General features: G+C 42.6%; 1 protein-coding gene across 3 annotated transcripts in view; it reads left to right on the top strand.

Annotated features, from left to right (window-relative positions):
- Positions 1–4999: 4999 nt before the first annotated feature.
- grp (serine/threonine-protein kinase grp) overlaps positions 5000–25634 on the top strand; it is a 43836-nt gene continuing 23201 nt past the window's right edge. For 2 of the 3 annotated variants that reach the window (XM_080266097.1, XM_080266098.1), the window contains exons 1-5: positions 5000–5143; positions 17879–17992; positions 19905–20053; positions 20489–20628; positions 24259–24384. In XM_080266097.1, the coding sequence (XP_080122223.1) occupies positions 17919–17992; positions 19905–20053; positions 20489–20628; positions 24259–24384 (489 nt within the window). In that variant the 5' untranslated portion in view covers positions 5000–5143; positions 17879–17918. Of the gene's footprint in view, positions 5144–17878; positions 17993–19904; positions 20054–20469; positions 20629–24258; positions 24385–25634 lie in introns of those variants that run through there. The other variant, XM_080266099.1, reaches the window with a different exon arrangement.

The following is a 25634-nucleotide window of genomic DNA, read 5'->3' as shown; positions in this document are numbered from 1 at the left end:
ATTCTCCATTCTCTTCACATGTCCAAACCACCTCAGTGTATTTCTCCTAATCTTCTTAACCACATCCACATCCACCCCACAGCGTTCCTTCACTTCTTCATTCGTCAACCTGTCCCTCCACGTCACTCCACATGCTCCTCTCAAGTAACTCATTTCCACTGCTCTCACATGCCTCGCTTCCATACGTCAGGGTAGGGATCACAATACTATCATGCAGTGACTTCTTAACTTCCATACTCACCTCCCTATTTCTCATCACTGCTTTCAGTGTACCAACAACCTTCCTTCCCTGCTGTACCCTTTCACGCACTTCATCCCCCAAAGTTCCTTCCTTACTCATCACACTACCCAAGTACTTGAATGCACTCACATTCTCCATGTCCTCACCATCCAACCTCACTGCACACTCTGTGACTTCATTCCTCTCAAACACCATAACTTTACTTTTGTTTACATTAACTTTCAGATTCCTCCTCCTAATGCAGAAAACAGGACACCGCACACCACAGAACATCCCAATGTGACAATGTGAGACTAACCAAAAACCAGAGTGGATGTTTAACCATATATTTGGCAAGCTGGAAAGGGTAGGGGACCACCTCCATACCCCTTTCAGCCAAATCGTCGTGGACCCAGAAAAGGTGGATGACCTCCTGACCCACCTTAACCATGAGAACAGGATCCACCTCGGGCAACAGAAGTTATTACAAACTTTCAGAGACATCTATTGGATGCCATACCCTTCAGCCGCTGCCAAATGAGTCATAGAAGGTTGTCGGGCCTGTGCCATGGGGAAGGACATCTCTCCAACCCCGGGATCCTCCAGGCGCAGTCACCCAACCCTGGCAGCTACTGACTGTGGACCTCATGGGCCCTCTTCCATCAAAGACTGCAGTCTGATTTGTAATTACCTTTGTAGACACTTATTCCAAATTTCTAGTCGCTTGCCCTGCCAAATCCCATTCCACTATTGCAGTCGCGGAGGCTCTCATCACCAATGTACAGTATCTCCCTACTTCGGCCTTCTGCAGGCCCCCATTCGGATAATGACCCAGAATTCTCAGGCCGAGTACCGCATCTCCTACTCCTCTTACCATCCCCAGGGAAATGCTATCTGCAAAAGAAGCCCCCAGAGCCTTGTTAACCAACTCCGGACCAGGCTGATCGCCCAGGATACCGAGGACTGGCCCTCCCACGTGAAATCATACAATTGGGGGTGACCACCTGCCCCCATGCGCTAACCAGCTCCATCACCCGAGAGGGCCGAGACCCGCTCTCACACCTCAAGAACCGGGTCCGCCACATGCAATCCTGCTAGGAGTTACCGAAGGACGAGACCACCAGAAAACTCTTATCAAATAGGCCAGGGAGTCACGGTTCCTAGGCTGTCCCTCGACCACAAACTACAAGTCAAATTCTTAGACCCTTCAAAATTACACACGTGCCGAATTGTTACCAGGTCATTGTCGACTTTCACGGCGAAGCCAGGGTCTACCTCAACAAGCATGTACAACGATACAACCCACTCCTGAACGCCCAGACCACCACCGAGATCAGCGAAACGAAAACCCCTCATGTCACCCGACCCCGTCACCGACCCCACCCTCACTCCACTCCTCCATCAACCCCTACAGCTCCACCTCATCCCGTCCCAACACACGTAGGCCTACTCCTTCTCCCACTTGATCAATCAACGGAGTCGCATTCCACTCTTTACCAGATCGGACCGACAATCATGACCCCCGAACAGATACAGCCCTACAACACCATCCCACAGTGCAACCCCACCCCTGGCATCCCCATCAACCCTCACCACCACTCCTACACCCTACATGACCCCCAACCCCCCGAAATCCAGTCCCTCACAAACGCACACTCATACCCACCCTACTACACCAATACCTCCCCCCTTTGCAGCAGTGCTTTTGTGTCCAGTTCCACATATGACCAGCCAATCCTCGGGTCAAAGGTCACCATCTGCCTCACTGCCATGACTACAGCCAGTACCATCAGCACCATCTCTCTCCAACCACAGCCAAAGTTAGCACGTTCATCCGGTAGCCTACGTCTTCTGGGTCTCCCAGGACGGGCAACAAAGAAGAATCTAGAAGCCCCAACACTTGCTCTGGTTGCTAGCCAGCTATCCCCACCCAGCTCCTTGATCCCCATCGAAGACCCCACCAGAGAACCTGATGAGCGATCCTGCTTCTGGTATCACCTCCTCCACAAGCTCAAACCGACCACCGTCACCAACCAAGAACAAATATTCAACCTCCTGCCATGAGGAAGTGGCTTACAGAACGGTAAAATGCCAGGGACCCCACCCCAACAGGCTGAAAGATCTACCGCAGTCCCATATTCAAAGGCGGGCGTAGAAAATATGTACGCCCTGAGAAGCCACTAAACAGAAGGAAGAGAGCTGATGAAAAGTGAGAACCTCAAGGAACACCACTATTGGTACTGTAGCACTAGGAGAAGAATGGTAGCCGTCTACAGCAGCAGCTGTACAACTGGAGGAACCCATACTTGTGATCGGAAAGAAGGTTAAGATTAGAAAGGTGGTTTAAGTATTCATGTATTTATGTAATTATTGTTAAGAACAGATTTTAAAAAATAGGAATAAAGGATGTAAAAGCAATTGGACGGAAATCCGAGGACAGGTACTGGTCACCCTACTTTCAGGACAGGCTGAATGAGACCAAACTTCCTGCAAGAAGGAAAAGTACAAGTCGACAGACAAAGACGAAAGAGTTTATCCAGGCAGGGTGTAAGCACAGAAGCAAAGTTCTTGAGAACAACAGGAGGGGTCCCGTCAGGCCCATACACCTTGGTAGTATTGAGGTCACTGAGTACAGAAAGTACATCAAATGAGATTTTAATGCCAGTCATGAGGAGAGGAAGTCAGAGGGGGGAAGAGGTGGAGGAACAATACCGGAATCGTCTAAGGTGGAATTGAAGGAGAAAGTCTAAGCGAAGAGTTCTGCCTTTTCAGGAGAAGAAACAGCTACAGAACCATCAGAACGGAAAAGAGGAGGAAAGGAGGATGAAATAAAGTTTTTAAGAAAGGTTTTTGACAAGGTGCCAGAGGGAGCGGTAAGAATTTGAGTAGGAAATTTCAGAGCTTTTGGTACGAATGGAATTATTTTTAGCAGAACGAAGAACAGACTTGGCACGATTCCGAGCAGAAACATAAGACAGACGAGATTCTAGGGGTGGGTTGGCGCCGGTATGTGGGGAGGCCTCCGACGCAGGAGAGCTGTACTCCACACAGGGGCGAATAAAAAACCATGTAAAGTCAACAGCTGTGCGGAGGTAAAGAACACACCAAGACGGCTTAGCACATCTAATCTCTTGCTGGCCTCCACAAAGTTTAACTGCTGCGCATCACCTGCTTAATGGTTGGATGAGCTGGATATCCAGACATCCAGCCTGCAAATATCTATGGATACCCCCAAGAAACGATAGGCTACTGCTTCTCCACACAAGGAAGCGCAGCGCAGCAGAGGTTGTGCACTCGGCTGTCTGTGCCCAGTACATGGGAGACAGTCAGGAAAGAAGTGACCAAAATTATGGCAGAGGTTGCAAGGCTTGAGGTCGCTCATAGGAATCTGTGACCTAACTTATGCAGGCAACTGGCTGGAAATTCTCAGGACAATCATCCAACTGGCATGTCAGGCATATCCAGACCCATCTGACGTCGAGGAGATGGTAAAAGAGCTTTTAACTTCCTCATCAAATAAGGCATTCCCATTTGCTGTCAGCAACCACTTCAGGATTTTCGGACACAAATCTCTGGGGAAGGACATTGATGTAATCTCAGCACCATGCCGGAAACCGTGCTGACATCCTGTCTCCTAACACAAATCTCTCGCACTCGCACTATAATAGTGCCTCCCCTTCCAGACAGGAAATGCCAAACTCTATAACCCTATCCCCGCCTCTTACTCCCACCACAAGGTTTCCCCTGCATTATCTCTGTCTGCGCTCCTTTACATTCCCCATCAACCCCACTTCAATATAGACCCTTCACGCCCGCCCTACTTTCGACAATTACTGCATATCGCATCCATCACCCCTACAGTGCTGCTCACTAGTTATTACCCTGATTCATCCTTCACCAATAATTATACTTTAGATTCACAGGCACTATGAAGATTTAACACCTTCAGGGCAAGGTACTGCAGTATTCTTTTATTGTCCAGTCATCTTGTACGGTTATGCATGAGTATGTCACTGAGACAACAAGGGTAACAGAATGGCAAACCAGAGGTGTGAGAACTTAAAAGAACCAGGAAGGAAATCAGAGGGATGATGGAATATGAGGTCCATAAATTTAGAAACTGAGCGTGGGATAGACAAAAATCGTAATGATGAAAATGAGGAAGATATTTGCCCTGTTGCAGTCTACTTAATCTTGGAAATGATATGACATTCCTTGTGTTCTATAAATGGGAGACGAGAGCACTCCGTTTGGATTACTGCAGTACATTATAAGTCATTGTGTGTTCTGTAGGATTTCGTTAATGTCATATTAGTTCGATATCGAATCTACAAGCCACCAAATAATTCTAACACAAATTTTTGTATGTTTCGTACTTCCGTCCAATCCACTGAGCATTATAGAGCTCAGTGATCCCATCCCTGAGGTCCCTAGAAGTCATGTGTTTTGCAATGGTTTTAATCCATCAGTATGGATTAGTATGTTCAAAGTATTCTTGTGCATATGTAGTTTTATTTTTAGAACCCAGTGAAAACGAAATGATTTCAAATCAACTAGGAGATATTAATAGTCATGGTGAATGTCAAAGGTTTCTCTCGGTTATTCTTGAGTTTGACCTAATGATAATTTGCCAAAATAATGAATCATTTAAATAAACATATTTTATTTTGAAATGATGATATTCTTTAACATTTAGACGAGTATTTATATGATAAATGTGGTTGAGAGCACTGTTACTATTCTTATGCCATGCACTACAGATGGCGCTGGAGTCTGAAGTCGGCGCGAAAAAGCTCAGTCAGCGTGGCTTTCATTTGCTCGGTGGAATTTCTTATAGCTAAAGCTTCCGAGCCACTGTTGATGACCTTTGATTGGCGAGATGTAGTCTCGAATATATAAGCTACATCTCCATTCCCTTCACAGGTAAGAATAGTGTGCATGTAATGCTTGAAGTCTGATTATATTTGATGTTGTCCACTAGTGGTAGGGTTAGGCCTAAAGTGCCCCACGTGTTCACTAGTGGCTCATCTTGTTCCTTAAACCGAATGAATAACTTCTCACGTGGTCCCAGTCCTAGATTCCAGGTGTGGATGAGGTAGGTGAGGGAAAAAAGTACTCTGTTAGGGATGGTAAAGTGTGTTTTAGGTGGTGTGGAGTGTGTGATGAAAGGGCAGGTGGTGGTGGGGAACAGCTGACTGCGAAGACCGGCGCCCGCCATGCCCTCACCCTGCCCGCTGCCCAGCCCGCCCCTCCAGCCCTCGCCCTCCACTGCACTCATCTGGACTCTCCCCGCACACTATTTATATAATTATGTCTGGCTCTGTTTATTTGTTACGAGACTTGGATCTGTGACTTAGGGACCCTGATTTACTGGAGCGTATGTAGAGAGGTTAGAATGGGATATGAAGCAGCAACCGTAGGGTACAGAGATGGTAATGGTTAGAATGCCTTTGTGCTGTATTTGTTGTCAGAAGGTGACGTTCTTGCATGTTTAATGAAAAGGCATATAATCCCGAGTTTTGATATATAACATTATGGTTTTATGTGGCATGAAAGGATGTAGAATGAGGGTTGATCTGCAATTTAAAATTGTCCATAATTTTCCTCTTATTTAGGTTGGGTTCCTGATGGTTTGTATATATTAAAAAATGTTGAAATGAGTAATAACATTGTATTTACTGTGATTGGAGGGTTGGAAAAGATTTTTTTTTTTTTTTTTTTTTTTAATGGATTCAGATTGCTAGTTTTCACTTTGGAGATACGGTAATGTGAAGAGTAAAACATTCAAAACAAGACCCATTATTAATGGCTAGTATACTGTATTGTTTTGAAGACAGAACTGGTAAATGTTTAGCAGAACCCACAACTAGATAGTACTATAGGTGCTTTGTTTATATCACATTGTTTGTTGCATTTTCTTCTATGATACTCTAGTACCCCCATGGGTCACTTGCAATGGAAGTGTCATAGAATAGCGTTGGCAAATTGACAAAATACTTAATTTCTAGTTGTGGCTTTGGCTAAATGATAATCACCTGACTCATTTTAGACCTATTCCAGACACTTGAGATATAACCCAGGCATCTGCAGAAGGGTTAATTGATAACTTAGCCAAACCCATGTTAACCAGCCTAACCACATGTATTCAATATGGACGGTGAGTGTTAGCGCCAAAGTGGTGACACGTGGAGGTGTAGGAGGACTACTGGGCCTTGGGATTGGCTACTGCCCCCGAGATATAGGCCCTGAGGCCTTTGCCCAGAGTCGGACACATAAAAAAAAAAAAAGGGGCACAGTGTCCTACTATTGGAACCCCTACAGTGTGGTACATTTCATTTTGGTCAAGTGATCAAATGATTACTGTATTTATTAATCATCAGGTGAACAGAAAACCACCTCTTAAAAAAAAAAAAATGAGATTGTGACTAAAGGTGTACAGAAGTGCATTTTTTAGTATAAAGAGGATCCATCAGTAAACAAGGAAAATATATACCGGTGTCATATGACAGGGTGAATTGACAAGGATTGTGGAAATTATCAAGAATATATGGAGTAGATGGGAAGTTGTTGAATGCTGTGAAAAGTATGTATGAGGGTGCTAAGGCTGCAGTGCATGTGGATAGTGAAGTGAGTGAGTTTTTCTATTTGAAGGTTGGGTTGAAACAGGGATGTGTCATGTCTCCATGGTTGTTCAGTCTGTATACAGATGGGGTTATAAAAAAGATATGGTACAAGGTTGGGCAGTGGATGTTGGAGTGGCCTTAATGAGAGAAACTCCTTGTACTATTGTTTGCAGATGATACTGTGTTGTTAAGTGAAGACGAAGGGGAGCTGCAAGGCTTGGTGGATGAGTTTAGGAGAGTGTAAGAAATAGAATTTAAAGGTGAATGTAGGGAAGAGTAAAGTTATGGTCTTTGAGAGAGGCAGAGTCAGTGAATGTACAGTGAGGTTGGATGATGAAATGGAAAGTATGAGTATGTTTAAGTACTTGGGTAGTGTGATGAGTAAGGATGGAAGTTTGGAGGGTGAAGTGCTTGAAAGGGTACAACAAGGACGAAAGGTTGCTGGTTCCTTGAAGGCAGTGATAAGAAACATGGAAGTGAAAAAATTATTACATAACAGTATTGTGATACCAACTCTGACGTATGGAAGTGAAGCTTGGACGTTGTTGGAAGGACACAAGTCAAGTGAGAGCAGTGGAAATGAGTTATTTAAGAGGAGCCTGTGGAGTCGCATAGAGAGACAGGCTGACAAATGAGGATATAAAGGAGCATTGTGGTGTGGATGTGGATGTGATAGGAAGTGTTAGGAGGAATACACTGAGGTGATTTGGACATGTGGAGAGGATGGAGAGTGAAAGACTGACGAAGAGAGTGTATGTTAGTGAGGTGGAAAGGGGGAGAGGGAGGGGGAGGCTGAGGATAAGATGGAGGGATGGGGTGGAGAGGTATATGAGTGAGGGGGGTGTGAGTTGGGAGCAGGGCAGTGTAATGGCGAGGGACAGGGCAACGTGGAGGCGATTTGTTTGTGGCCACCCCGAACGGGATTGAGGCATCTGGCAATAGCTTGATAGATTAAGGTATAGTGATTACGAGGTTATAGTGGATTTTCTAATCACATAATTGAAAGTCTGCGCTCTGCAACTATCATGCATTTTTCGTCTCGGAAGCCTCATTATTGCTTGCCTGAGCTGGTTTCTGCTGACATTGATGCTGTGTCTGGGAGGTCCAACTCGAGGAGTTGATCCAAAGCATCAGAACCCCTTACTACAAGCCCATCTCATGTATGGTACATGTTTCTTCCTTATTGTGCCCTTTTCATCACTGTATTAACCCGACCGAGCCTGTGTGTGTTTCTGGTACCAGTACTGTACTTAACCAGAACAACATGTATGGATTTAATGGACCTAAATTATCATAAAAGGAAAAGTTTGGCTTGCACTTGGGGTGCATTGTATCAATTCAGATAAATCCCATCGTGTATTTTATCATAATACGTTTGGTACCAATTATGCTCGATAACCAAGGGACCAGTATGTTTTTGGTCAAGCTGAAATATATTTTATCTAGAAAAGGTACCTTGACATTGCTTTTATGTTTGCATTACAGTATTTTGGATTACAGAAAGATGATCTATTAGAACTCCATTTGTACCGCTTAAGCTAATTTACCAGTGTGCCCCAATTTACAGATCTGTACTTACTGCTTTAATGGCAAGTTGATCAGTTGGAACACATTCATGACAGAAGGATTGTATTTGGAAATGTGGTTTCATTTGAAGAATATTTATATATAGCTGGGTGCCATAATTCTTCTTCTCACAAATGTCGGGAAGTGTTGTTAATGGTGCTTTTTTTACGGACTATGGTAACGTCAGTTTTTATTTTTAACCCCTTCTCAGGTCAAAAACCTAACAACAGTTCAGTGTATTGTACGGTAGCGGTTTCCTGTACTTCTATGAAATTTAGGAGAAACCCAAACCAATGTGGGGTTAATGAAGCTGTTTTGGAAGTCTGGGTACTGCAAGAATACAGTACTGTAATGTGAAAATACATCATACAGAAGAGGACAAGTTTGTTTTTGGGCATTTTATAGTCATGTATAGTATAGCAGTTTTTCAGACAGCATATATAAGACTATAATCAGAGGATAAATGTAATAGGTCCAGCTGGCCCATGCTTGGCAGCTCCTAAACAAGAGTGACTAACCTACTAGAATGTGACTAGGATAGTAAAGAGTAGGACTCTCCCAAGTCTACCAAGCCCTCCAGTCAAAACCAGCAGGAAGAGCGAGAAGGAAGACCACACAGTGTGGAAGATCTGGTGTTGAAATTTTTCCATAAAATGAGAATGAAGAATATTGTAGTGAAACCTAAAAACGAAAAAGAATAAATTTGTAATTAGATTGTTATATCCAGCTGAACATGTCATATGCTTATCTAGCCTGTGCTTGAAACACAGTGGAAGGGGTATCAGCTATCACTAGGTAGCCTATTCAGTTCATCCAGTACTGTTGCCAAACCAAACTTCCACCTATATTCTTAATAAAATTTATATCCATCAGTTTTTGTTTGCTCTATTTAAGTACCTCGCCATCATAAATCATCATCCGGACCTCCTTTCCCACCCTAGGCCAGGGTGAGGAGTAGCAACATCCAGACAGCCCAAGTTTGCCCAGTTCAATGGGCCATGCTTCCATTCACTCATCATTTGAGCCCCCAGAATCCTGGCTCTTATCTGATATGCCATAAACATTAACCACATTTGCAGCTTCACATAATCGTATCCGATACAGTCAATCCAGACAGTCGCATTAAAAAGGGGTGCCAAATCTCTGATCATGCAATTCTCACAACATTCATCCAGCCACCTTGATGTCTTGTCAGTCCTCTAGCCTCACCAACTTCCATCCCTCTCTTCCTCACACACTCATTCATCATATCCCTCCACCTTCTCCTTGGTCTACCACATCTTTATCTTTCAGATATGCTCAGATATGCCTTTTTCACCACTCTGTTGTTATCCATTCTCTCAACATGACCATACCATGTCAGTACACTCTTCTGTTCTGGTGTCCACAGACTTCCTTACTCCGCATCTTTCACGAATCACATTATTTCGTATCCTATCCACTCTCTGTACTCCACGTACATTCCTCAGCAGTCCCGTCTCCACTGCTCACACTCTTGACTTTTCATTTTCATGCCACACCATAGTCTCACATCCATATGTTAAAGTTGGCTCTAACACTCCTTCATGTAATCCTCACACAGCTGCAACACACAAGCCTCTGTTTCTTAACAAGGCCTTTATAGCACCAGCTACTTTCCTTCCTTGTCACTCTACTTTCCACTTCTTTTGCACATTTTCCTCTCGTTCTATCACTGTATCCAGGTATTTGAAACTCATTTCCAATCTCTCTCCATTCACTGTAACATCACACGAGGAGTCACCTTCTCTCTCAAAAACCATCACTTTACTTTTTTCTACATTTACTCTCAAGGCACAACATTCACAGAGATTAGCAAAACTCTGCACTAGTGTACCAAGTTCTTGTCTGGTATTTGCAAGTAGTACTGCTTCATCAGCATACAACAAATTTGAGATACTCATCCATCACTGTTCATTACCAGTGCCATCTCTCTCTCCATTACTCATGTTTTTACTTGTCACCTCATCCATATACAGTATTTATATTGAACAACCATGGGGACATTACACAGCCTTGTTGCACACACACACTGATCGTGAACCATTCAGTTAGCTGCCTATTTACCCTTACTCATGCCTCACTACCATCATAAAAACATGACCGCTTCTAGCAGCTTACCATGTACACAATACATGTGCAAAACCTTCCACAAACCTCTGTCTACTTTATTGTTCTTGCTGTCTCCCTTATTTATTCCCGTCGTCTGCTTAAACTCTGCTGGGCTGATTCTGTGTAAGGCAGTTTACCTTGCCCTAGTCATTGTTTCACAACCTGTGGAACTTTTACCTCTAGAGTCTTGCAGCATAACACATGCAGACCATTGTGCCCCATAAGTGATCTACAGCACAGCAAGGTTAAACATCACAGTTGTCTCCCCTTACTCTGCCTTTCACGTGAGTGCAAATTTATCCTTTTCCGTCTGTCTTCATAATAAAAGGTTTCAAATGTCACATCTTCATAATGAAAGGTTTCAAATATTTATCTTTTTGTCATTAAGGTTTCAAATACTGTATCATGTTTCTTTTTTGTCAATCTTCTGACTGTTTTCTAATTATCCATTTTATAGTATGAACACCAAAATTGCATGGCATAGCCTAAATGTGACCTTGCTAATGCTAGATATACTTCCAGTATTACATAAGGTGTCGCATTGCTCCTGCTTTGCTAAATAAATACTAGGACCCTGATTTGGTGTATTTCTCGCATTAATACACTTGCGTAGGTTTAAGGCCTTTACCAATGATGACTCCTATTTTCTTTTCCATCCTGATTAGTTAATCTCTTAAATTGTACCTAGTATATCCCATTGGATCCCAGAGCTGTTGGGCGAGGCACTGTTCCGGGAGGGTCCTAAGCGTACCGCCCTCCGCCTATCGGCTCATAGTCACGAAGCTCATAGGTCCCTACCCGGGGGTTCCCTACTTTATTAAGGTTTGAAAATTCCCAGTTCTGTCCAATGCTTTAGACACTGGGCTCCAATGGGATATCTGATGGCCAGTCTTTAGACCACTTGGAAAACATATCGAGGACCTTTTGAGGGTCAATACAGTCGTTATTGTGATTAATTCAAAAAGTACGAATGAACGTAGTTTATCATAGTTTACCATTGTTCACTGCTGCCACCAATATTAGTGACTGTAGCCGAGGGGTTTGACTAGGTGGAGATATTGTAGGTGTATCGTAGATTAATGGCTTCCCTTCCTGACGCCAGTGGAGTGTAACATGGGCCGCTGCTTGGTAAAATTGTGTGTCGTGTAGTAGAGTGAATAGATAGGTTTCTCTCTCATGTTCCTCCTTTGTGTATCGTTAGCAAGGTGAGTTACAGAGCACTCATGGGTTGCGGAGATTATTGTACACAGTCATATTGAAATGTGATTGACAGCGAATCATAGCATGACAGCAAACCTCCTAGCTGACCATAACTCCTGCCTTCTGCCCTTGGTCGTACTCTCGGGCTCCCTGTCAGTGCTGTCCAAAATCTGAGAATATATAAGGCTCGGTGGAGAAATAGTGTCTGGTAGATTTCCATTGTTAATTTCCAAGACATCAGGTAGCTGGCTTAGTCTGGTTAACCTGCTCGTATCATGAAAGTCTTCCATTGTCTGGACTGCAAGAGATTGATTGAGATACATCATGTGTTAAGACAGTCTCGTTGGTCTGGGACAACAGGATTGTGGATATACATCATGTGGATTGACATTCCTAGTGAGAAGCTGTGTACTTGTATGTCTCCAGCAGGCGCTACATGCTGCACATTGTGATATGAGATACAGTATATGTTCCTATAATGCCTACATATGTGGAAATGCATAGTGTTGTTGAAGACACTACGAGCTTTTACACGTGGAACAGAGGCAAGTGGCTACCTTCCATAAAGGGCAAGGTTGATTTGTCTCCAAAGTCAGCCTAGCACTATCTGTTTTTCCCAACTAACCTAACCTAACTTGAATGATTTGGGCACGAATGATTTAAGGTCTTAGTCAATCCATTATCCTCTGTCTGTAGAACATGCAAATGCCAGCAAACCTTCTCTGGTGCCCTTTAGTAACATAAATGTCATTTCGGCAAAATTGGGGTGTCAGCCGAATTGTACTGTACATTTATGAAAGATTGTCAGTAATAAGTTTTTCATTATATCAGTCACAAGTTTTAAATTATTTACTAATTGGAGCTCCGCAGCTTGTCCCAACATGTTTTGGTGTTGAGGCAGCAAGCACCGGGAGACTGACATTTGGTGACCAGTTCTTGGCACAGACATCCATTGCATGTTCTGAATAGTGATTGGCGAGCACAAAATGGAGGTTAACCATTGTATTGGAAATAACATGAGATTATTACATTGCATGATAACGGTAGCACAATGAAAAGTGGTACAGGAGAACGTCAATTTAATGTGATAGGGTCCTTGAGAGGTTGCCATAAACCGATTTCACGCAAAATTGAAGTTGAATTAAATATTTTGGTACCTGAGGCAAATACAGAATACTAAAAATGCTTAGGGTAAAACAGTAATTTTGCCGTGAACCGTGGTTTTTGCCAAATACGAGCCGCCACATATGGAATATTGAGTGAAGAGGAAGGGGAGCTGCAAGGCTTGGTGGATGAATTTGAGAGAGTGTGTAAGAAACGGAACCTAAAGGTGAATGTAGGGAAGAGTCAAGTGATGGTCTTTGAGAGAGGTGAAGTTAGTGAATGTACAGCGAGGTTGGATGGTGAGGAATTGGAAAATGTGAGTACGTTTAAGTATTTGGATAGTGTGATGAGTAAGGATGGAGGTTTGGAGGGTGAAGTGCTTGAAAGGGTGCAGCAGGGAAGAAGGGTTGCTGGTTCCTTGAAAGCAGTGATAAGAAACAGGGAAGTGAGCATGGAAGTGAAAAAGTTACTACATGACAGTATTGTGATACCGACTCTAACGTACAGAAGTGAAGCTTGGACATTGTTGGAAGGACACAAGTCAAGAGTGAGAGCAGTGGAAATGAGTTATTTAAGAGGAGCCTGTGGAGTCACGTGGAGAGACAGGCTGACGAATGAGGATGTAAAGGAGCGTTGTGGTGTGGATGTGGATGTGATAGGAAGCGTTATGAGGAACACACTGAGGTGGTTTGGCCATGTGGAGAGGATGGAGGGTGAAAGACTGACGAAGAGAGTGTATGTGAGTGAGGTGGAGGGGGGAAGAGGGAGGGGGAGGCCGAGGATGAGATGGAGGGATGGGGTGGAGAGGTATATGAGAGAGGGGGGTGTGAGTTGGGAGCAGGGCAGTGAAATGGCGGGGGGACAGGGCGACTTGGAAGCGATTTGTTTGTGGCCACCCCAAACGGGATTGAGACGTCTGGCAATAGATAGATAGACATTTTTATTGCTTTATCTATACATTCAGCCCTTCTGCTAAAGATACCTGTAATTGCTTTTGTCAAAAAAAATTTTGGCCCACGCCAGACTCTTGAAAAAAAGTGTCGTGGTGAAATTACACCTCCCGACGGGACAATTTTGCCGCGAAATATTTGTTGTTATTGTTATTTATTATAATTGTTATAATACCACACTGCATATCATACATGATTGATTATAATTAGGCTCAGGTAGCCTTGGCTACCATACAGTAGGGCGTAAGCCATGTATTGGGCGAACTTTGTCTAGTGGATCCATCATAGTTTCACTGTTGGTAAGTTGGTTGGGGGGACTCCCATGGAACAAGTGCATGGCAGGGTACTGTTGTGTGTGTGTGTGTGTGTGTGTGCATGTGTGTTTGTGTGAAAAATGCAAATAGTTCTGAATCACCTTTAACCTGAAACATGCTTTTTTTTTTTTTTTTTTTTTTTTTTTTTTTTTTTAATGCAATAGATGCTGAAGGTTTTCATTAAACAAATTCATTTCTCCAGTGTCATCTTTTTTACACAGTGGATCAGAACTTGTCTTCTTAGTGTAATAGGAAAAGTGTATGGTAGGATACTTATTGACGGAGTTAGGGAAAGAACGGAAGAATTAGTTGGAGAAGAACAGGGAGGCTTTAGGAAGGGGAGAGGTTGTGCAGATCAGATATTCATTCTTAGGTCTTTAGTGGAAAAGTTTCTAGAGAAGGGAAAGAAGTTGTATGCGGCTTTCATGGATTTGGAGAACGCATATGACAGGATGGATAGACAAGGATTGTGGAAAGTATTAAGAATATATGGAGTAGATGGGAAGTTGTTGAATGCTGTGAAGAGTATGTATGATGGTGCTAAGGCTGCAGTGCGTGTGAATGGTGAACTGAGTGAATTTTTCTCTTTGAAGGTTGGGTTGAAACAGGGATGTGTCATGTCTACATGGTTGTTCAATCTGTACATGGATGGGGTAATAAAAGAGGTACAAGGTAGGGCAGTGGATGTTGGAGTGGCCCTGGTGAGAGAGGGTAGTGTTTGGAAACTCCCTGTACAGTTGTTTGTAGATGATACTGTGTTGTTGAGTGAGGATGAAGGGGAGCTGCAAGGCTTGGGGGATGAGTTTGGGAGAGTGTGTAAGAAACAGAATCTAAAGGTGAATGCGGGGAAGAGTAAAGTGATGGTCTTTGAGAGAGGTGAAGTCAGTGAATGTACTGTGAGTTTTTTTTTTTTTTTTTTTACTCTGGGCAAAGGCTCAGGGCCTATTTCTTGGTGGCAGTGGCCTGTCCCAAGGCCCAGTAGTCCTCCTACACCTCCACATGTCACCACTTCGGCGCTAACACCCACTGTCCATATTGAATACATGCAAGGGCTGTCTCATACAGGACTGGTGTACTGGTATTAGCGGGGGTACTTTTATGACATGTCGGCGGGTCATCTGGTGGATCAGGAAAGTCTGCTTTTTGGGAAATTCAAATCCTTAAACTGTTCCCTGCCCCAGCCGGGATTCAATCCTGGGTCCATTAGGACTGCAAGCCGCCTCTTTACCGATTCAGGTGAGGAGATGGAAAATGTGAGTATGTTTAAGTACTTGGGTAGTGTGATGAGTAAGGATGGAAGTTTGGAGGGTGAAGTGCTTGAAAGGGTACAACAAGGAAGAAAGGTTGCTGGTTCCTTGAAAGCAGTGATAAGAAACACGGAAGTGAAAAAGTTACTACATGACAGTATTGTGATACCAACTCTGACGTATGGAAGTGAAGCTTGGACATTGTTGGAAGGACACAAGTCAAGAGTGAGAGCAGTGGAAATGAGTTATTTAAGAGGAGCCTGTGGAGTCACATGGAGAGACAGGCTGACAAATGAAGATATAAAGGAGTGTTGTGGTGTGGATGTGATAGGAAGCACTAGGAGGAACACACTGAGGTGTTTTGGCCATGTGGAGAGGATGGAGAGTGAGAGACTGATGAGGAGAGTGTGTGAATGAGGTGGAGGGGGGGAGAGGGAGAGGGAGGCCGAACATGAGATGGAGGGATGGGGTGGAGAGGTATATGAGAGAGGGGGGTGTGAGTTGGGAGCAGGGCAGTGAAATGGCGGGGGACAGGGCGACGTGGAGGCGATTTGTTTGTGGGCATCCCGTAAGGGATAGAGGCGTCTGGCAATAGATAGATAGATTGGATCAGAACTTCACATGACCTTGTTAGGTTGGCATTCCTCTAAATCCTAAGCCCAACAGAAGCTGAATCCATGCAATAGTTTGGGAGCTGTGGGTCTTTAAATTGGAATTATTGGTGTCACAGCAAAATTTTGCCATTTTATCCTATATTAACTGATTATGAAAAGCATTAGAATGATAAATTAGCATAAGCCTTTCCCTTTATTGAAATCTGGAGGTAAATGGCATTGCTACAGTGTGGCATGTATGAGTACATTGCCTGCTGCCTCATGTCACTCACCCAGAACAAGCATGAGTGAGCTGAGAATGCATTGTGGTTTGTGATGGGAGCGCAGGCCAGGGTGCGAGAAGAATTCCCAGAGAAGCATTTGGCGGGAATGTTAGGCACCAAACTTGTTTATTTTGGATTTCCATGACACACTAGGTTTAACATGTTAAAATCAGAAGGATTTGCTTTAACTTGAAAAGTAATCCCTCTGTTTTGCAGACATCCATTACCTGGACAGTGCCATTACCCAGTCTGTGATCTGGCTGTTTGAAACCATTACTCGTACGTTTTTCCATTTTGTCTGAACAATATGTATGTGTCCTGGTGGAAATTATGCCCACGCGAACATTTTCGCGCCTGACTGGGTGAGAATAGGCTGGTGGCGCTGCCCTGTCTGGCTGGGTGCTTCACTTAATGTTCACTAGAGACCTCCTCGGTTGTTTGAGTTCCTGCACGGTGACAGCTAGTGAACAGTTCCTCTCAGACAGTTGTTATGGTGGCGTTCAAGGTGGATTTTGTTGTTCCATACCTGCTTCAGGCCTTGCTGTTCCTTGCATGCCTCTTTCTAGGGAGTGTGATGGTGGTCCCTCCACCAGGGAAAAGGAAGAGAGTAGTGTTGACTCTGTAGAAGCAGATCCTGGGTAAGATTGATATGGGATAGTCAAATGATGAGTGTTGATGTTGACATTAGCTTACTGTACTGTACTGTACTGTGGTTTTTATTCCATTTTACTATTGTTTTGTGTGCCCACTGCATCCCCCCCCCCCTGCAGGGTATGGCCCTGTAGTGCTGATTGCTTGCCAGTGGTTGATGGATCTGCTTGACCATGGTAATTGCTGGGCTGTGGTTTATAGGTCTGCTTGACCTGATAGAGTAGTGGTAGACAGCAGGAACAAGTGTTGTACAACGAACTGTTGTTGTCTTTTACACTGGCTTTCAAAGTTAGGTACGGTAATGTATGAAGGGGGGCCAGGGGAGAAGTCCATTATCTGGACGGAACCATTACTCGGACATACCTTTGGCTCCGTTACATCAGATAATCGAAGGATTACTGTATGTTGTAATTCTGTGTGTTGTTTTTAAATTGAAAATTTAAAATCAATTTGTGTTAACACTTCTGTATGCTGCCCAACATGTGAAACTGCAGGAGAGCTCCCATGCCTAGAATTTGTAATTTTATGTTTTCCTCAGTATAATAACCTTTGTGATAGATTTTAAAAGGTGCTGCTGTGTAGTTTTCAATAACTTTTTGTTATATTATGCAGACACTTTGGCACCATAGTCAGCGTCACTTTGTGTTCATCCCTACTAACCTATCCTAACTCAGTTAACTGGAATGATTTGCAGACAAATGAATTACAAGTTTGGCTCGATCCATCCTCTTGTCTGTAGGACCACTGGAAACATCAAGCTTAACTGTGCCCTTCAGTAGCAAATGTTTTTAATAGCCTAAGTTCTTGCTTTTCTTTTGCTGTTCTACTCTAGGTATGCTTTTGCAGCATCTTCCATTACATCATCATTGAATAGGTTGTTCTTAATTTGGGCAGGGAAATTGTACATGAGGATTTCATAAATTTGTCTTGATTGTCTCAAGGTAAGTTTGTGGCTGTGGGGTAAATCCTTGCATTGACATCATTTTTCTCTTACAGGTTATGACCCAGATGCCCATGAAGGGGCACCATCGACAGCATGACTGGGCCAGTTACAGAATTTGTGGTGGGATGGAATGTAGTCCAAACACTGGGGGAAGGAGCATTTGGGGAGTGAGTTTTTTTTTTTTCCACAGTCAGTATTTATAAGATTTTTGAGATATTTTGATTGTGTTTTTAGTCTCAATGATTGCTTATATCTATCTATTGCTAGACGCCTCAGTCCTGTAAGGGGTGGCCACAGACCTCCATGTTGCCCTGTCCCCGCTATTTCACTGCCATGCTCCTAGCTCTCGCCCCCCTCTCTCATATACCTCTCCACTCCATCCCTCCATCTCATCCTTGTCCCCCTCCCCCTTCCTCCACCTCACTTACACACTCTTCTTATCAGTCTCTCACTCCATCCTTTCCACATGGCCAGACCACCTCAGTTTCTCCTAACGCTTCCTGTCGCATCCACATCCACACCATAACACTCCTTCAGTTCCTCATTTGTCAGTCTCTCTCTCCATGTGACTCCACATGCTCATAACACTCCTTCAGTTCCTCATTTGTCAGTCTCTCTCCATGTGACTCCACGTGCTCCTCTCAAATAACTGACTTCTGTCCCTCCAACATGGTCCAAGTTTCACTTCCATACGTTAGAGTTGGTATCACAGTACTGTCATTGAGTAACTTTTTCACTTCCATGTTCACTTCCCTATTTCTTATCGCTGCTTTCAAGGAACCAGTAACCTTTCTTCCTTGTTGTACCTTTGCAAGCACTACACCCTCTAAACTTCCATCTTTGCTCATCACACTACCCAAGTACTTAAATGCACTCATATTTTTCACATTCTCCTCATCCAACCTCACTGTACATTCACTGACTTCACTTCTCTCAAGACCATAACTTTACTCTTCCCTACATTCACCTTTAGATTCTGTTTCTTACACACTCCCTTACTCATCCACAAAGCCTTTCAGCTCCCCTTAATCTTCACTTAACAACACAGTTTCATCTGCAAACAGTACAGGGAAGTTCCAGAGAGTGGATATTTCAATATTTAGGTTAGTATGTATACTGTAATATGATAGGGGAAGTGTTTATAGATTAAATTTCAGGGGGACTAAACCAAGCAATACAGCATTAGTAAGTAGGGAGATAGTTAAGGAGAGTGACCGAAAAAAGCTCTGGATGACACCACATGATTTGTTACTAGTTACACACTTGCATCTGTGTGAATAATTTTTATAGCCTGATAAGTGAAGAAGCAAAAAGCAGTATTGATTACTAGTATGAAGAGTCTCATGCATGTACAGTACAGTACTGTACTTAAATTTCACAGTGCAGACAAAGTTGGGTCACATGATTGTATTTAAGCGGGAAAGCAATAAAGTGCACGCCATCAGCATGCCAAATGTCTCCTGCGTGAAAGCAGGAGATTCACAAACTTTATTTGCTCAGACAGCATTGAAAAAATAAAAAGAAAAACTATGAATAAATTTTCTAAACACTTGTACAATTTCAGGAAGTAATTCTGTAGTAGGTAACCTCTCCGATCCATTGTGGATATCAGCTGGGTAACTTTACTCAGTCTTTAATCCTCATCTGATTTAATAATGATGGATGTTATAATTTATTAAATCGCCATCATTTCATCATCTGGACCACCTTTCCCATGCTAGGTCAGGGTGAGGAGTAGCAATGTCCAGACAGCCAAAGTTTGCCCAAGTCAATGGGCCACTGACAGTAAAGAATTATTATAGTTGTACAGTAGATTACCATTTATACTGTTGTTAAAGCAGTTATGTAATTCTAGAGGTCTCCATGGTTGCTGTTTAATTAGGTATTATCACTTTCTGACAATGAATTAGCATAAAAAACTTTCCCCAAAATTTATAAGATGAACCATTTAGCAGTTAATACTAATATTTAATTTGAGGCATGGTGTTATATAAATCTTAACTAATATTACACATAGAGAGTAGAAGTGACCAATAGTTGGACATGAATATTAATGTTATGTCCCCCCTCCCCCCAAAGAGTAAAGCTGCTAATAAATCGTGACAATGGGGAGGCAGTGGCGATGAAGATGGTAGATCTCGTCAAACACCCAGATGCAGCAGAAGCAGTAAGGAAGGAAATATGCTTACACCGGATGCTGAAACACCCTCACATAATCAAGTTTTATGGTGAGTGCGATACCTTAAAATGTTAATCCGTTGATTCAGTCGGTATGTTTCAGTTGTTTTTTCTTGCTATACCAGTATCTGAATGATTCCTTTCAAATCAGGATAGATGGGGGGGTTAGATAAAGCATTATTCCCATGAATGCAAGATGTTTCCCAAGTTGAATAAAGTTGTCGAAGTTGCAAGAATAAACTACAGTATAAAGTACGTCATTGGATTGAATCCTATGAACATGTCGATACTACTGTAGAGTGATTTTCATTTGGTATGTTTAATATGGTCAAGTTTCTAACCACCTTAGCACTTCCATGTGGTTGTTAATTTGGTGAACTGTTTTTTGTGTTATACTGAATTTAGTGAACTTTTTTATATTTGGGTTTACTACAAAGCATTGATATTTTCCAAATGTTTTATACAGGGTAGTTTTCCTCTTGTAGGCAGCCGTCGAGAAAATTCTATGCAGTACATGTTCCTGGAATATGCTGCTGGTGGGGAGCTCTTTGACCGCATCGAACCTGACATTGGCATGGCACCGCACCAGGCTCAGAAATACTTTCGGGAGCTCATTGCTGGAGTGGTTAGTGTATGTTGTTTGTTTATTTAGTGTGGTGCATAGTACTGGTTAATAGTTCCTGCATTTATTTAGCATCAGTATTCTTTCTAGATGCCTTGTCTCTTACAAATTTCCTCCACTGGTTGGGATACATCGTATATAAACTGTTATGGAGTACCGTTTGTGGCCCACGGGGTTTGCTTGATTTATAGCCATCACTACGATATTTCATTCAGGGAGTCTTGATGTGCTAAGGCATTAATAGTGGATGCAGTTTCATGACTCACACTCCCCTCCTGAGGGGCTAAGGCATTGCATCCTACTTGGAGAACCAAATTGAAGTATGTAGCACTGTAAAATTTCTTAGTGCATGTTAATGGTACTGTAATGTGCAAGTAGTTTCCTAAAGAGGTAAGTATTGAGTCATCTTAATGATAGTTCTTGCTAATTGTTAAAGTACTGTACATTGAAAACTTACTTTGACAAATATATGTAGTGGTAAGCCTAATTTCTCCAACCATTGAAAAGGTTAAGATGGTAGAATTAGAAGCAAGGGTCTTTGATCTCATAAGGAACATTTGTTGCATAAGTAGGATGAGTCTTGCAAGGAACATCTGTAGGCATAAGCAGGATGAATAGTACTGTGGAATGGAAGAAAGGGCAATAAGAGTTAGAAGTAAAAAATTACATTTAGGTGTTATGGACAAAATAGAAATTTGCTAATTGATAGGTTACCAAAGAAAGTTGTGAGTGGGCATATTATTGGAAGAGATAGACATTAAATAATACATGGAGAAAGAGTTGAACAGTATAATTGCTAGTGAAGGAAGAGTAAAAGATATGCAAAGACAAAATGGCTGAGGCTTTTGTGTAATGGTTATCCCATGAATGAGGGAGTTCTGAGGAGAGAACAAAGTATCTAAGATTATGATACAGGTGAATGAAAGGAGGAAGACCCAGATGAAATTGTCTTCCTGTGGTGTAGATGGTATTATGCAGCATGTAACCAAAGTGCTGGGTGATCAAGCTGTCACATGCAGTGTGTGAAGCCTCTCAATTGTACCCATGTGTCTCCTTTTGTCATACAGAAAGCTATGAGCAGCACAGTTGAACCTCTTCAGTCTGAACTATAAGGGGGGAAGGGTTGTGTGGATCAGATTGTCTGAACCACCAGGGTAATCTCTCTTAATGCAACAAAAAAAGAACCAAATGCCAGGAGTTCGCAGATTGTTCACTCCAAGGGAAAAAAAAAAAAATATCAAGGCCAAATTCAAGGGATACTGAAATAATGAGACGAAGTTATTCGTGATGTGTAATGTACAGACAAGGGCATGGTAAAGGTTATAAGTGTTGGGAGGTATATGAATAAAGCTCAGGTAGGCTTTGAGAATAGCCTAAACATCATTATACATTGCACAGTTTTTGGGCCATCTTTACATTGAGCTAATATGGAGTTTAAAGTTCGTGTGTGTGTGTGTGCACGCGTGTCTGTTCGTGTAATATATGTTGCCTGGTGTATCCTAGTTCACATAAGTCTGGAGAAATGATTTTTGCTCAGGGAATTAAGTGATTTAAAAGAACTGCCTTGTGGATCTGAAAGGATTTACTAGTATTCTTTGATACAGTTCTTGAGTGAATCTGATGTATTATGTCATATCATATGTATATCAGGTATGGCACAGAGTTCAGTTGTTGTAAAATGATGCAGTTGTGGTCTTTGGTATTACCAGGATGCATGTAGAAGAATCATGCACCAGGTGTACCAAGGCTCCACAACTGGCATATACACTTCAGTATACATTCAACTGAACTGAACAGGGTGTATTGATTATATATATCTAAATAACTTAAATTTCTTGTGATGTAACGTGTCATTGTTTATAAAGGCTTGAGTCACATACAGAGATCCTTTAGTGCAGAGGGAGAGCCCTGTAAATGTTAGGAGAGGCAGCAGCTCCATGAACTTCCTCCAAATGCCACTTATCCTAGGCAGCCCTGTCTCCAGTGCAAAACATGTCCCACCAAATAACAAAACTCCTCCACTCGAGAGACTCCGGCAAGATCAGTCCATCAAGAGAGTCTCTGGCGAGATCAATCTTTTCATATCGGACAGTCTGTCTACCCCTCCTTATCACAAGACAAGTGCATTTGAGTTCCATTCTTCCTCTCAACTCGTCATTCACAGTCTTAGTCCCCCAGGCCTCACATTCAAGAATGAACTACACATCCCTCTAATCATTGTCATTTCTGTACATTTGAGTATGAATATCCTCTTCCTTTGCTATGCAGGTTGCACTACCATACAGCATTACACTCTTAATACATGCTGCATACAAAGATCCCTTAGCTTGGAGGGAGAGCCCTCTCTGTGTTAGGAGAAGCAGCAGCTCCCTGAACTTGTCCCAGCTACTCCATACCCTAGCACCAGCCCCACCTCCAGCATATAACATGTCCCCCAAATAACATATTTGAGACTCCAGCAAGATCAGTCCTTTTACACCTGACAATCTTTACGTGTTCTCCCCAACATGCCACATACTTGAAACCAGCATTGGTTTGCAGCTTTTATCTATGCCACAACATTTCTTATGCGCCCAGTTATCACTAACACTAGCTAAATAAGATGGCGTTACATACCCCATCCAGGTGGCAAACTGCACATGGCCACTCCCGTTGCTTTTACAGTATCACCACCAACCCTGGATATCATTACTTTTATTTTATCCACATTTACTCTGAAACCCAGCCCTAGATACCATCAGTTTTTTTATATCTGTATTTTCTCTCAATCCCATGTTCTCCATTCTGTCTTTCCATTTCCTCAGTTGTTCTTTTTGTGCGGTCAGCACAAGGCATCAGCATACTTCATCTCCCATGGGAGCCCATTTTTGAAGTAATGTGAGAGCTTCAAGCACATGACAAACAAGAGATTTTCACTTCACCAAGCCCTATAAGACTCTATTCATTACCTTCATTATCTGGCCCAAAAGTTTTATGCCTGTAATTTCCTCTCTCCTGGGCATCACCTTTCCCCATATATGCATTTACAATCACAATCTTCCAGTGTGATTGTAAATGCATACATGAGTGTGTTATACCAGTCAACTGGGACCACACACTCATGTATAATCGAATATACAGTACAGTATAAAATCGGTAACCTATCCCACTACTATATATCCAGAAACCTTCACCATTTCATCAGTGAACCCAAACACACCTGTTGCCTTTCTCAACTGTGTCCTACCTTTTTGCCCTACACACGGCATCAGTCAGATGCTAAGGGCCAAACACTGGATCCACTGAATAAACCTTCCCTGTTCCTGTCAAAATCCTCATTCAGCAGCCGGTTTAGTGCTGTCTCCAGGAATCCTTTACCTTCTCAGGAACAGTGATGCAAATTGCGTTATGTCAGAGTTGGTGTGAAAAGTACCCAGTTATGCAGTTAACATCATTATCAGTTTTGGGCTGGAGAGATACTGATTAGGCAGTTTTGGAAAAAAATATTTTACCAGAAATTCAGTTTTAGCATGAAGTGCAGCAAACCTTTCTGCATCGTAGGGGAGCTGCCTATTTCAAGGCCAACATGCAGAAATAGTCTATGGCCCTTTGGCTTTTTGGCAGGGTGTTTCCTGAAATAATTCTTTTCTGCAGGAATACTTGCATGACAGAGGCGTGACTCACCGTGACTTGAAACCTGAAAACCTTCTGCTTGATGAGAATGACCACCTAAAAATAACTGATTTTGGAATGGCCACACTGTTTAGACATCAAGGAAAGGTAGGTAGATATGCTCTAATTGTGTCTTTCATGACTTGCAGAAGGTTGGCTTCTAGTGTGACAGTCAGAACCATTGCATCGGCACTTTCCAGTGATATAGGGCCATTGGTGTCAGTTTAGTAGGTGTTTGTCAAAATTGCATGCAGAGGTGGGTGAGCACTCGTTAAATTTAGGTGACATGTGACCCCATGTTCAGATACCACACTGTATTGACCATAGTTTTGTAAGCATTCCTGTTGCTGGGGTGTCATTATCCGAACTGTGCTACTGTCTGGATATAATTTGCTTTAAATATTTGGTGTTTGATTTGTGCAGGCATTCTAGTGTGCCCATGCATTGACCACAGTCTTTGTTTATTGCATAGCCTGTTACTCTAAGGTTCCCCTGTCATCTGAGCTCTCAGTATGCAAGCACAAGTATATAAAATCTGCTCTATGTAATGGAGGGGAAAACAAATGGTTAGCTTACTCTCCCAGTGAATTCTATTACCATTAGGTTATAGGATGGTAGACAACTGTCTCTGCCCACTTCACTCTTTACAATTGAATTTCATAATGTGCTATTGTTTGGTACCAGGTTTGTTGGCTGTACAAAACAATAATCGTTAAATGAGGCACATCATGTGGCCCTTCTGAAGGCATCTGAACCCACCAAACTTTTTTGGCTCTACTGTACCACACAATGATTGTTAAATGGGGTGCATTACATGACCCTTCTGCACCAACAGAAGCTGCAAGAAACGAAATTTTAGACTAAGTGTAGAATGGGTACAGTATAGTTTTAATTATTTTCAGACATGTTCTTGAATTCCCACATGAGAGTGGGGGGGTGGGAACCCTTGGATTTAATGAAGTTTTCATTATAGTGAGAGTCTACTTTTTAGTGCATTATCTAGGTACAACCATAAGCAAAAGTTTGGAGACAACCCTCTGCCAACCTTGTGTCCTGCCTTCCATATTTCTCATTCCTACCAGAACATTAGAGTACCCTTCCTTCTCACTCTTTCTTGTGCGTCATATTGCCATCACAAAGTTCATTTAACACTTTCGTTGCCATCATATGTAGTTTGTGTAACAGCTTGATGCTTTCATTGTCATAACTGGCAGAGAGGCGTTGGCAAGCATTTGGTCATAGCTGTACCAAACTATTTTTAAGTTGTAAGTTGTGCCCTCCCATTCTAACAGACTTTCACTGTCATGCCACCTCTGACTGTCCCTTCCTGCCTTTCCTCTTGTTTTCTTTATTTGATC

Source organism: Coenobita brevimanus, chromosome 18 (assembly GCF_032717465.1).
Source record: "Coenobita brevimanus isolate Jiangsu-jjx chromosome 18, ASM3271746v2, whole genome shotgun sequence".
In the NCBI taxonomy this organism is placed as follows: Eukaryota; Metazoa; Arthropoda; class Malacostraca; order Decapoda; family Coenobitidae; genus Coenobita; species Coenobita brevimanus.
The sequence above is the reverse complement of the archived record's forward strand: the minus strand, read 5'-3'. Positions and strand labels throughout refer to the sequence as shown.